Raw genomic sequence first — 13282 nt, 5'->3', positions numbered from 1 at the left:
GCCCGAATCCTATATTAGGCATGTCCTTACGGTTGTTAGTTGTGTATTTCTTTTTGATTCAAAATTAAATCTAATGGGATGGGATTAACGTGGCATCAAGAGCAACCTCTGGCTTTCTGAGACGATGTCAAAAAAAAAAAACGAAAGGAAAAAAAGGATAAATTTTGAATTTTTGCATTAAATGTTGCAACAAAACCCCACGAATAATTACAAAATCAACAGTCGTCTTCAAAATCAAGCCGGGAGCATTGCAAATATCACACCTACTGCTTGGTTTACTCATCATCTTGTCGTGAAAGTTGGGGTCATGAACGTTTCACATGTTGTGTGTCGAAGAGCAGCTGCTGTGTTCGCCGACAGTCATTGAACGCAGCAGCAGGAATCACGCGGTGTTTGCTTGGGGCGCAAATATGGCGGATGATGGAGAGTCGTTGGAGTCCTGGCTCAGTAAGTACATACTAAAACTGCTTTTTTACAACGCCTTTTACTGGCATTGTGATCTTACGAGGAGGATCTTGAAAATTTGCAGTGTCCGAAACATTTGTTTGACTCTCATGACATGTATTTCACCGCAAACGTAGTGCAATAAATCAACTCTGATGTTGCTATGAGCTAGCTAAATGGGCTTTACTGTTTATGTCTGCGAGTAGTATTTTAAAAAGCTTTGTTGAAAGGTCTAAATTATAATGCGACAGGTGGGACGGAGTACGCATGTGCATTTTGCTGCTTGGAGCTGAATACTACGACTGTAAATATCTACAGGCGGTAACTTAATCCAAGTTCACACAGGGCTGTCAATAACAACAAACTAGATAGAAGAAGAAACTGAAGACTGCAGAAGATTTAGGATTTCCAGTGTTACAAAATAATTGGATGTGTCATTTCCCTGTAGTTTCAGAGTATCCGACATTAAATATATATTTTCTGACAAATTTATGATGTTATCACAAAGCTCCAACTCCTACAAGTTTTCCAGGGATAGCACAGTTATTAATCTGTTTGCAAATAGATGCTATTTTCTTAACAGATCATATCTTTTATATTTCCAGACAAAGCCACCAACCCCTCCAACAGACAGGAAGACTGGGAGTACATAATGGGCTTCTGTGACCAAATTAACAAGGAGCTAGAGGGGTATGGTCACAGTCATTTAATAACCTGACTCACACAATGTCTTATCTGTGTCTTAAATTTGGTAAACATGTGAGAATTATTATGTAGCCTTTTGTTTTCGTTATCTAATTTGCGCTGTAATGTCTATACCTCTTGTATTTTGCAGCCCACAGATATCTGTTCGACTGCTGGCTCACAAGATTCAGTCTCCCCAGGAATGGGAAGCAGTGCAAGCACTGACAGTCAGTTCAATCCCAATCCCATTACTCTCTTTTTTTCATCGAATACTTAAATTTTAATATCCTTTTGTATGAAATGTTTCTTCTTTTTTTTTTTGAAGGTACTCGAGGCCTGTATGAAGAACTGTGGGGGAAGATTTCACAATGAAGTTGGAAAATTTAGATTTTTAAATGAATTAATCAAAGTTGTGTCACCTAAAGTGAGTTGTACTAACCTTCCTCAGGTGTGTACAGTTTCTAAAGCAATGTTTGATGCTTTTCTGATCTATGAGTCTTGTGTTTTTTAGTATCTTGGGGATAAAGTGTCCGAGAGGGTGAAGACGAAGGTGATTGAGATGCTCTACAGCTGGACTCTGTCTCTACCAGATGAAGCAAAGATCTGTGAAGCTTATCAGATGTTGAAATCACAGGGTGAGACAATAATCTTATCAGAGCTGTTTAGGTAAACTGAAATTATACAACTAGGATAACGCATCAAGATCAAAGATTGAAAAAGTGCCTGTTTCATACACAAAAAATAAGATATTTAAACGTCAACTTTTGCTACAGTTTCCTTACCTCAGAAACAGAAGATATTCGCATAACTGGTTGTAATTTCCTCGTGCAGCTTATTGTCTTTGCTGGTCACACCAGTTTGTGTTACAGCAGTGTGACATGAGACTCTATGGTAAAGAATGCAAGAAAAGACAGGAAACTGCATTAACAAACACCCTTTGAGACAATGAGCACAATACAAGCTTTTCAGAAAATATATAGCTCCATACTGACTTCTTAAAAAAGCCTAATCACTTTTGTGTTGTTTTGATTTTTTCTGTTGTTTTTCATATTCAGATTATTTTAACCTGAAAACAACATTTTTAACCCCTAGACATTTCTTATCCTGCATTCTGATCTATTTTTATGCACTGTTTTTTGCCTTTTGTGCACCATTTTATAGCTTTAATCTAGTCTTTGTGCACTCTAATGCATTATTTGAACACTCACATTTTCACATCATGATTGATAGATTATTACAAAAAAGCCAGCTTAGCAAGCCAGAGAGACCTTACTAGACAGACTTTGTTTCTTTTTTTGTACACTTGATAGAAAATATAAATATTTGTCCTCATTTTGTTGTCTGTTTTATTTTAGGTATTGTTTCAGACGACCCAGAAGTTGCTCTCGATGCCACATTGATCCCGTCACCATCTCCTCGACCTAAGAATCCAGTTTTTGAAGATGAGAAGAAGAGCAAAGTAAGAAGGATTGTTTTCAAAAGGAATTGCTCTTGCTCAAAATCACAATTTACTGCAGATCATGCTCCCTTTTTTGACTTCATAACATGTATTTATTAGAGCCTGACCAATTAATCCGGTGGACCAATTAATCGAGCCGATTATAGTCCGTCACCAATTAATCAACATCAACCAAAATGTTGCCGATTATAAAAAGTTTTTGCTCCGCTGAGATTCTGTCGCTCCTGCTACTGTGTGTCGATTAATATAAGGCTACTACACAGCGTCTCACTTCATAATGCCATGCAGGATTAACCTAGGCTTATAAATTCACAAGTTATTGTCTTTGTTGAAATAATTTTTGAAAATGTTTCAATGTATTCTGTTGTAATTGTATTTATTGCATGTTTTGAAAGCAGCTACATTGTTACTTAAAATCTAGTTTCATCCCATGCATTAAATGGAAGATTAAACTTCAATAGCTAGTAATAATTATTCTTCATATACAGTATGTATCCTGTGTATATTAATGAATTTATTATATATCAGCCCATATATCTGATATCGGCTTCTTTTTGCCTCCAGTATCTGTATCGGCATCTGGCCCAAAAATCCCATATCGGTCGGGCTCTAGTATTTATATATATTTGTTTACCCAAAAGTCTTTGACATCATCTCTGTGTGTTATCTAAAATGTCAGCATGTTGTTCTGTGTAGGAGACATTCTGCATTTTATCTGTGACATTTCTGAAAATAGCTTTAACTGCCGCTCGCTGAGAGTCGGACAATGCAATCAATCGATGTGTCATATCTGCCAATAAAACGTTGGGCTGTGGGCAGAGATGGCTGGCTCAGCTACAGGGAGTCACCACCCACTGAAAAAAGGTCATTTGTGATGTAAAACGTCCAAACAGGGCGTCTTATTTGTTTATTTTTCTTTCTGCCCATTACCTCCCCAGCATGTTTTCTCTGTGTCGACCTGTGTTGATTTATGAATGGAGTATGTTTGTCAGAGGGTCTGGGAGCTGACAGAGGTTTACTGCTCCATCTGTAGGAAATGAGTCTGCATGTTTACACACTGAGTGAACTCTCATCTATCTGCAGAGATTATCAGAGCTGCTGAAGAGCAAAAAGCCTGAAGATCTGCAAGAAGCAAACCGGCTCATCAAGAACATGGTGAAGGAGGTGCGTTGTCAGACCAAGATATTGTTCTTCTTAATGCTGAACTTTGTTTTCTCTTCTTGTTTTCTCTGTAGTGAGTTAACAACGTTTGTTTCGTAAGTCTTGACTCTTGCATACAAATCATTTGTTTTGATCTTCAGGATGAGGTGCGAACACAGAAGGTAACGAAGCAGAGAGGCACTCTGGAGGCGGTTAACAACAGTGTGAAGCTGCTTAATGAGATGCTCACTCACTTCAGCCCAGAAGACTCAACAGACGGAGACAAGGAGCTCATTAGGGTTCGTTCTCTTTGCTCTGTGGCTCAAGTGACCTTTGAAACATCTTAAGTGATGACTCTGGCTCCAGCTAACCATTTTGGGAGTCATTTCCTTGAAGCGAGCAGTGCAGCAGGAGTTGTTCTGCGAATTAAAGCAGGCACTCTCGATGGAATGATAAAATAGATTTAGTATTTCAGTAGAAAGTGATGATTTCTATGCATGAAAAAGCTCTTCTCTCTTTCATCCTGTGACACAGCAGTTTCTGAAAACATATGAGAGGTGGATATTCAGCATTTCTAATAATTCTTTTCTAGGAGCTGTATGCTGATTGTGACAAGCTCAGGCAAACTGTGTTTCAGCTCGCGACAGAAACCGAGGATAATGACAGCAGCTTGGGTAAGAACTCGTGTTTTTAAGCCTCTTGTGGCATTTTCTGTTTATCTGAATAAAAAGGATGAGTCCTGGGTTACAGGTCTCCTTCTAATGTAAAATCTGCTCCCTTGTCAGACCATGAATGACTGCACAGCGCAGTTTTTGTTTATCTTTAAGAACATTTGAGAAAACTTCCCCTCAGTCTGACCTTTTAAAACTCTCCTCCACAGGAGACATCCTGCAGGCCAGCGATGACCTTTCCCACGTCATCAACATGTATAAGAAAACTGTGGAAGGACAGAGCATCAATGGAGAGACTGGAGATGCACAACAAACACAACCATCCAGCAGACAAGGTAAATAACTTCTAACTTAGCGCAAAAGTAATGTTTATATTTCATAGATTGTTTCTTTCTTGTACAAATACTTCTTTGCAATAAATCCCAAACCAGTGGAAAGCCTGTTTCTCTTTTAAATGGAGCCACATTTGTAATGAACATGCATTTGTGTGATGAGCTGCAGAGCTAAGTATGCAGGTTGCTCCCTGGAGAAATTTGCCAAATCTTCTCTGCCAATGCCAAACAGCTTATTCTGCTCTGAAGAGATGAGACATAATGGTTATTAAACAATTTATTCATTCAACATACAGTAGCCTCAGTAGCGTATCTTACGTCCCCAGGTATAAAGAACTATACCTTCACTTTGGAGATTGTACTGGGGCTTATTCCAAATAATGCAGAAACTTGGATTTTGCTCAACACCAGCCTTAAAGTGATACTCCGGGATGGAACAAGTTTGGTCCTGTCACAAGGTTTAGGGCAGAAATTACCCCTACAGCAGTGTTTTTGTGCAGCAGAAGCCCAGAGCACTCCCACCAAACACCCCCTCCCTGCTCGTCAGCCGGTTTCCTCTGCACTCAGATGGGGCCATTTTTTACTTGACCAAAAACACAAATAAATGGACTCCCACCGAAAAAATCTGATATCAGTCTGCATTCACATTTTATTTAGAGAATTTTCAGAGCGTTACTTTCACACAAAAACACAGCTAAATAAGGCTCTAGTTCACATCGTGTCTCTTCGTCCTGGCAGACTACCTGCGTTTGTTTATATCTGGCACGCTGCGCGCGGACTGATACACTAAGCGGCGAGCGCCTTGTAGCCAGCTATGGCTCTGCAGCGGAGGTAGAGCTGTTTTACAACACGATGAGAACTGGAGTCTTATTTAGCGGTGTTTTTGTGTGAATGTAACATGCTGAAAATTCTCTAAATAAAGCGTGAATGCAGATCGATATCACACGGAGGGAGTCCGTTTATTTGTGTTTTTGGTCAAGTAAAAAATGGCCCCGTCTGAGTGCAGAGGAAACCGGCAGACGAGCAGGGAGGGGGTGTTTGGTGTGAGCGCCCTGGGCTTCTGCTGCACAAAAACACTGCTGTAGGGGTAATTTCTGCCCTAAACCTTGTGATAGGACCCAACTGGTTCCATCCTGGAGTATCACTTTAAGTTGCCCGATCACACGGCCCTATCATGGCATGTGGATTCTTGAAGCAGACACCCATACTGTGTCTCTACACATTTACTTTCATCTGTACATTTACATGAAGTACCCTGTGTACACTCTGCACTCAGTGGAATGGTGCACAAAATCTTACAGGGTGGTGTCGTCCCAAATCAAACACTCACCAGATACTGTGGTTATGTTTACATGCAGTCAATATTCAGGTTGACGTCAATATTCCAGTTACAGAAACATTCTGAATAAGCTGTTAACATGCATGAGCAATCAAAGTTATTCCTTTTTACATGGTACACCGATCAAAACAGACAACATCTCAACTCACGGAGAACGTCATAATGCAATGCACATCATTTCTGCTTTGTCTTGCTGTACAACAATAGCAGCAGCACAGTGGACTTCCTGTACTCAAAAACCAAGATTCCTTGCAAACAGTACATGTGGGAACACAATTTAATGTCCCTTTTGATGGGAACCTTCCGATAGGCATTTACACGACCAAATATTCGGGTTAGAAAAAGAGTAACCTAGGGGTAATTTTCGGGTTTTTAAAAACCTGAGCACCAGTATTTCAAAAGGGTTATTGGGTCATGGCCGTGCGCAACCAGGTTATTGCTAATATTCTGAATATGAAAGGATTAATGACTGCATGTAAACACAGCCACTGATCACATTTCACGACTGTTCTCAGCTGTTCTCCTGCATTTCATTGATTACAGACATTAACTATCATCTGAACCGTTCCTGCCCCCTCCTCTACGCCAAAGTGACGATCATTAAGTGTGAAAAGAGTCCACCGTTTCACCGTTCAACTTCTTGACTGTTTTGAGTGCGCCAGCTGAGAAATCAAAGTGTTTTTCCATAGTGTCAGTGTTAATGCACTTATGCCCTCAAAATAGTAAGCGTAAGTGCAGAAGTACTCAATTTGTGACACAGCACTATTGACCACTTCAGCAGGGCCCTTTCTTACAGATGCTGACCATCGGGTGCCAATCAGGCTTTGAGCCACCAGAAATTTTTTAAAAAAGAGTCAGTCGTAGCAGAATACGCTGTTTGGTGTTGGCAGAGAGGAACTGGAAAATTTTTCAGAGGTGCAAGCCACACACACAGCTCTGCTGCTCATCCCACAAATGCTTGTTCCTTACAAATGTCAGGCTTTCCGACAGTAAAAGATTTCTTGTCAAGAAGCAACGTTACAGCAAAGAAATCCATCAAAAACAAATTGCCTTATTTCTTGTGTTAATTTTATTTATTTTCCCTTCTTCTTCTTATGTTTCTACTGGTTCTTTGGTTGCTTTATACTTTTGCAATTGAACACTTTGTAGATTTATGATTGTCTTGAACAATTTGGACCGAGGACATTGTTAGTGGAAACAAACAGAGCTCTTGAGACCTATTATCCCAAATAAAAAACCCTCCCAATCATATGAATGGCTGTTTTAAACCCTTGTTCCATTTCTGCAGAAATAAATGTTGATTATCTCCTCATGGTGCAGGCAGCGGTCACACAAACCAGTCAGAGATCCTGATCGACCTGGTCGGTTTGGATGACCAGAGCATCTCTCCACCAGAGCAGCAACCCCAGATATCTTCTCTTTCTATCCCCCCTGACGTCTTGTGTGGCTCTGACTCACAGCCCCCCTGCCCAAGCACAACTTCTGCAGCTCTCTGCCTCTTGGATGAAGAGCTGCTCTCTTTAGGTGAGGTGCTTTTTATCACTGCTCAGTATAAACTCTAAGAACGTCTTGTTAGCTTGCGGATGTGACTCATTTATATTCTGTTACAGGGCTTGATGAACCCAATTCTGCTCCAAGTGGATCAAAAAATGTAAACCCAAGCAGTTATTTAACTTCTTTACTTGAGCATAAATTAGGTGCTTTAATCTATTTTCAACCCTGTTGGGTTTTGGGGTTTTTTGTAACAGTTGTGTTTTCACCTTGTGTGTTTTCAGGACTCCAGAAAAGATTTGGATCTTTTTGACACCACATCATCATCTTCTGTTCAAGCATACTCCACAACTTCTCTTTTCCCAGACGTCCTCTCAGCAACAGCTAGCTCAGACAAACCTTCAACTACAAACTCTGCCTTAAGTTTCCCTCCAGTTTCTACAGCATCAAGCGTATTCCCACAGCCTCCCAGCTCAGTATTCAACACCCCGACCCCAGCTCCATCTGCCACCCCTTTGACTTCACATCAGGTCTCTAATGTAGCTAGAGGCTTTCCTCTGAGTCACAACCTGCAGGACCTGGCTTTGCTGGATCTGGGCAGTCTGGGGAAGTGAGTAAAACTTATTTCAATAAAACAGAAAGGGAAGAGGAATGTAAAAGCACTCACGTCACATGAATGACGGATGCCTGGCTTTTATTGGTTTGCTAATTCACTCATTCTCTGATTTGCAGGAATGTGTAATTAAACACTCTGCTTTAGAGCAGCCACACATTAAAGCTATTCATCTGTTCTGGGAAATTTCAAGTGGATGTCAAGGCAATCTAAATTATATATTGCTCCTTGTAACTCTCATAACCCATGATGACTCATAGATGTACTTGTTGCGTCCCAAGTTTTATGATCTGAACTTTTAAATAAACTGCAGAGAATAATTAACGTGTTCAGGCGAGCTGCTACTTCAGATTCAAGCTAATATCTCATGGTGTGTCTGCTTTTATCGCTGTCATATCTTAAGTATCTCATGTTTCAGTCTGTTAAAAATGTAAGCATTCTGTGGCCTACACTCTTTAACCCACTCATTTTAATGTTTTTAACAGCACAGCCAGTGCAGCAGATGTTGGCAGTTTGCTGGTCCAGAGTAAGGATCTTCATGCCCCAGCTCCCCTGTCCTCAGGTTTGAGTGTCCCTGAAGCTACCCTGCTGCTCCCAGGAGGGATGCACCACGTGTCCAATCCACCTCCTTCCTACAGCCAGACAGACGACAGCCCTCTGTTACGCTCTCTGTCCCCCGTCCTCCCCCTGAGCCAGCCCAGTCCAAGTAAGGGACACGAAGAGTCTCTGGCTGGTGTTTTTGTCCCTCTGGAGACCATCAAGCCGAGTGAGTGTATTGACAGACAAGGAGAAGAAGCACATTTTTATACACAGCATGGTATAACCTCTGTATTAGCCTTCCTTCATTGGATTCCTGTGGATTTTAGAATAGATTTTCAAATTTTGCTGATAACTTTGAAAGCACGTATGGTCTGGCTCCAGGCTAGATTTCTGAACTTTTGACCCCGAATGAATCAGCCCACAGCCTAATATGCTCAGTTGGAAACTTTCTGGTTGTTCCAAAGTTAAGATGTAATACCAATCAGGGCCCTTCAATCTTAGAACGACCTGTCAGAGGTTGTTTTATCAACAGATTTTTATTTGATGTCTTATTCTTAATGCTTTAGCATTTTTTTTTTTTTAACTTTTTTGAATTATTAAATTTACCTGGTATTTTATCCTTCTTTAACCTTTGAATGTTTTATTTTTTCAATCTTTTTTTAATATTTTCTACTGTTTGTATCTCTTTCTTATTTAATCTTTCCTCTGGTTTTCGTAGTACCTTGGTTTTCTTTAGGGATGCAGGATATTGGATTTTTGCCGATATCTGATATGCCAATATATCGAAACCCCTAATCACAAGTTTGTTTGTTTTTTTTACTGTAAAGAAAACTAAGTCTGTCCTGTACTGGAATTTATATGTTACTCTAATTGTGACAGTCTTATTTGTTTAAGAAACACACATAAAACAAGATAAAAAAAACATTTGATTTTACCATAAATAAGAACTGTATTATTTTTTCAAACTTAAGACATTCAGTATTGAAATACAGAAAAATAATTTCTTTAGATCACATGAACTTTAAAGTACAATGCATTTTTAAACATAACCAAGTTGCATTTGATTATTTTAGAGCTACTGTAACAACCTGGTGACAGACACAGAGCTCTGCAGTGCAAATGAATGAAGTGCTACATTTTATTTAAGGAGCTTATTTTTCAGATGGAAAATAATAATAATCCTAACTGAATAGCACCTTATCGGCTGTGCCTATCGGCAGAAATTTTAGCTTTTGATATTGTGCCGATAATATTGTGCATCCCTAGTTTTCTTCTCTCGCTGTTTGGTTTTAATGTGTCATGCTGAACATTTTGGGCTGTACCCCTTGATCAGGTTTTAATGTTGAATTTATCATCTCAGGAGATGATTTCTAAATACCCATAATGTACATATTATTCTTACTTAAAACCATCTGATGGTTGTGGTTGTGATTGCTGCGCGCTGCTGCCCCTCAGTGGTGACAGTGGAAAAATTCACAAGGCTAAAAAAACAGGGGGTGATATTTCTCATGATGACTGTTGGTATTGATTATGAACATGTTAGTTGTTTCAGCCATCACAGCATGGGCAGATCAAAGAACCTTTAAAAAAAAGATTACTCTGTATTGACTGAACTGGTCTTAATGTGAGGCTGTGTATTTGTAAACATGTCCCCTGCTGTGAACTGAACACTAGATGACTCTCCTCCTGAGGGCTGCTTGATCTCAGCAACTTTTTACCTCTCCTATTTTTGTGACACATCAGGTCAGGTGAGTCCAGTGACGGCCTACGACAAAAACGGGGTGCGGGTTCTGCTGCATTTCGCCACTGACAGTCCACCAGGAAGACCGGATGTTTTGGTGATGGTGGCATCCATGCTGAACACAGCCCCACTGCCTGTCAGGAACATTGTTCTGCAGGCAGCTGTGCCAAAGGTAAACCCTGCTGTTCACAGGAAGAAGAGAGCATTTATTTTCTTTAAGTATTCCTTCTGTGACACATGTTGGGAGACTTAGGATGCAAATACTGTTTGTGAATTTTCCTCTTTTGTGACTGCTGCTATTTCCCAGACGATGAAAGTGAAGCTGCAACCCCCCACAGGGACGGAGCTGGTTCCTTTTAACCCAATTCTTCCTCCCGCTGCCATCACTCAGGTCATGCTGCTTTCCAATCCTCTTAAGGTACGGCTAAACCCAGAGTTCCAGTGTTTATAACTGTCATGATGTATTAAATCATGTATCCATATTTTTTTTTCACCTATGATTGAGGGCATATCGTGACTGAAGTTTAACTCTTTCTGGCATTATTGAATGTTTACTAAAAAGCTCTCCATTTTTAATGATCACTGATGTTGACAGTGCATGAAGATCTGTATATTGCAGCATTCTAGTATAAATAACCTCTCTCTGTGTGTGCGTGTGTGTTCAGGAAAAGGTTCGGATGAGATACAAACTGACTTTCACGCTGGGAGATCAGCCGCACACAGAAATCGGGGAGGTGAATGAGTTCCCGCCTGCTGACAGATGGGGCGCCCTATAGCTCCGTCTCTGTCATGCTAAGACTTCTTTATCAATTCAGGTTGTCAGGAAATCTCTGAGTTTAACACAAAGGGTTGTATTTTAAGGTTTTTAGAGGAAAGTTTTGAGGAGTCACACATAAACTTTAATGGACCTTGAAGGAGTTTTTCTGCTTGAGATGGCCCTCTGAAAGTCCTGTAGCGAACATCTATTCTTACTTCTAGAGGTAGTGCTTGTGGAGGAACAAACAGTTATGTGGATGGTGCTGTGTGGTTAAAAAGTCCATTTTAATGTTGAACATTGTTAAATTATTGCTAGTTTTTCAAATTCTTTTGTTTTTTCTCTCATTTGAAGATGAACTTGTCTCTGTTAGGACAGAACTGTTTAGAGAAAACTTTCGCTTTTTGGATATCTGACAACAGTTTATAGAGGTTTGTTGAAACATTTTTAGACTAACTACTGGGTTTATATATATTTAAAATGATCTGCGTCTGACTTTTATCCTAATGACTGTACACTGAAGACACTGGACCCCAGCAGAAAAGACACACGTGGATACCAGAGAAAGACCTGCTCATCAAGAATCAGTCACTTTTACTTTTCTTCTTCTGTTACGTCTCACTTATCTTTTCGTCTGAGTTCTTTTACTAACATGGACTGTTTGTTTTCATTGTGTCAGTATTTATTATCTTTGGCATATTATTTATTTCAGTGTTAGAAGGAGGTTGATGTTATTCACACTCTTTATGATGGATTGACACTTTCAGTATTGCAGAAAGAATGGCATGAAATTGTCTGGGAGGCTTTAATGTTACAGATAATCAGAAAGTTATCTTATGAAGAAGTATTTGATCCAGAAAATGTGTTTGAGGAGCTGCGTGTCAAGCTGTGCTATCTGGGAATATTCATTATAAGAAGTAATATCAGCAAAACACCAGCCCTGTGCCACAGACATTGAACTCTTTTTCTTCCCAGCTACAGTATGAGATATTTGGGGCTAAGATCAATATGTTATATGGATGAACCACTGAGAGTAAAGGCCAGCAGACAGAGATGCAATATTGTAACGCGTGTTAGTTAAATTCCATGTGTGGCTTTACTTTGGTCTAATGTTGTGCTGTATTTTGGGAACAAAGCTGAAGAGTGTCATTTTAAAGTTTAGTTCATGAGAGATCTGCAAGATTTGCAAGATTTGAAAAACATATCTTTGAGGAAGCAAATATCTATGTACTAAAATCTTTGTGTTAAAAACATAAGACACACCTTATGTTCATCAAAAACTGGCTTTTTTGTCTCTTGTGGATTATTAGAATTATAAAGAGGATATTCTCTATATATTTCATACAAAATTATTTATTTGTCCTAGATTGTTATACAAACTTATTACATATTTTTTGAAAAGCTATTTCTTTGCATGGTTAAAAAAAAATAATAAAAGGTTGAAATGTACCTATTTGTTTGGGACTTTTCATGTTTGCCTCATTTACCAGCCTCTGCTCATTTCAACCTAGTGGTTGACACTGTAGCAGTGTTGACTTGGTTACACCTCATACTTCAGCAGAATCTGTTATTATTTTTAAGGAAAAGTAGCAATAATTGAAAAATTTGATTGCAGGCTACACTCAGTACAGGCAGAAATACTTGTGAAGTCCAGTATTCATCATCATAGTTTATGTGTCAAAAGTGCAGCAGAAAAGCTAGAAAACAACTCTCCCCTTATTCTTTTGGTGTTGGTAACAAGCTCAACTTTCTATATCTAAACCCCTGATTTTAGAAGCCATTTCATGTATGAAATAGAATTAAAAGGGTTGGTTTGTTCTTAGATTCTTGTTCCTAAAAGGTGTACACTGCAAAAAACGGAAATCTTATCAAGTGTTTTTGTCTTTTTTTAAGTAACAATTATCTTCTTATACTCGATTTGAGCCACTTTCAACTTATCAATCCAGAAAAATGTCTTGTTTCAAGTTATCAGAGTACAAAAACGAGGTTTGAATCGCTTGTAACCAGTAAACAAATCTGCCAATGGAACAAGAAAAAATTGCTTGAAAATTTCCTTGAGACTAGAACAATGTCT

General features: G+C 39.3%; 1 protein-coding gene across 1 annotated transcript; it reads left to right on the top strand.

Moving 5' to 3' along the window:
- The first annotated feature begins 341 nt into the window (after positions 1-341).
- On the top strand, positions 342-12564 carry gga3a (golgi associated, gamma adaptin ear containing, ARF binding protein 3a). Its single transcript, XM_074665379.1, has 17 exons — positions 342-447; positions 1050-1134; positions 1280-1355; positions 1454-1552; positions 1640-1763; positions 2484-2587; positions 3671-3751; positions 3889-4026; positions 4320-4401; positions 4608-4733; positions 7390-7593; positions 7680-7720; positions 7845-8170; positions 8659-8939; positions 10457-10626; positions 10762-10872; positions 11120-12564. The coding sequence occupies exons 1-17, from the start codon at positions 411-413 to the stop codon at positions 11228-11230; spliced, it is 2196 nt and encodes a 731-aa protein (XP_074521480.1). The 5' UTR covers positions 342-410; the 3' UTR covers positions 11231-12564.
- The last annotated feature ends 718 nt before the right edge of the window (positions 12565-13282 follow it).

Source organism: Halichoeres trimaculatus, unplaced genomic scaffold, assembly GCF_033239565.1.
Source record: "Halichoeres trimaculatus isolate MK-OKI-2021-1 unplaced genomic scaffold, fHalTri1.1 fHalTri1_scaffold_2, whole genome shotgun sequence".
Classification (NCBI taxonomy): domain Eukaryota; kingdom Metazoa; phylum Chordata; class Actinopteri; order Labriformes; family Labridae; genus Halichoeres; species Halichoeres trimaculatus.
This window is presented reverse-complemented; position numbering and strand designations above follow the sequence as displayed.

Bases quoted from the DNA above. Each gene is read 5' to 3' on its own strand.
- gga3a (XM_074665379.1), top strand. From the start codon at position 411: ATGGCGGATGATGGAGAGTCGTTGGAGTCCTGGCTCA. The intron at 3,752-3,888 runs GTGCGTTGTCAG...TTTGATCTTCAG, and splicing joins TCAAGAACATGGTGAAGGAG to GATGAGGTGCGAACACAGAA. The intron at 7,594-7,679 runs GTGAGGTGCTTT...ATTCTGTTACAG, and splicing joins TGAAGAGCTGCTCTCTTTAG to GGCTTGATGAACCCAATTCT.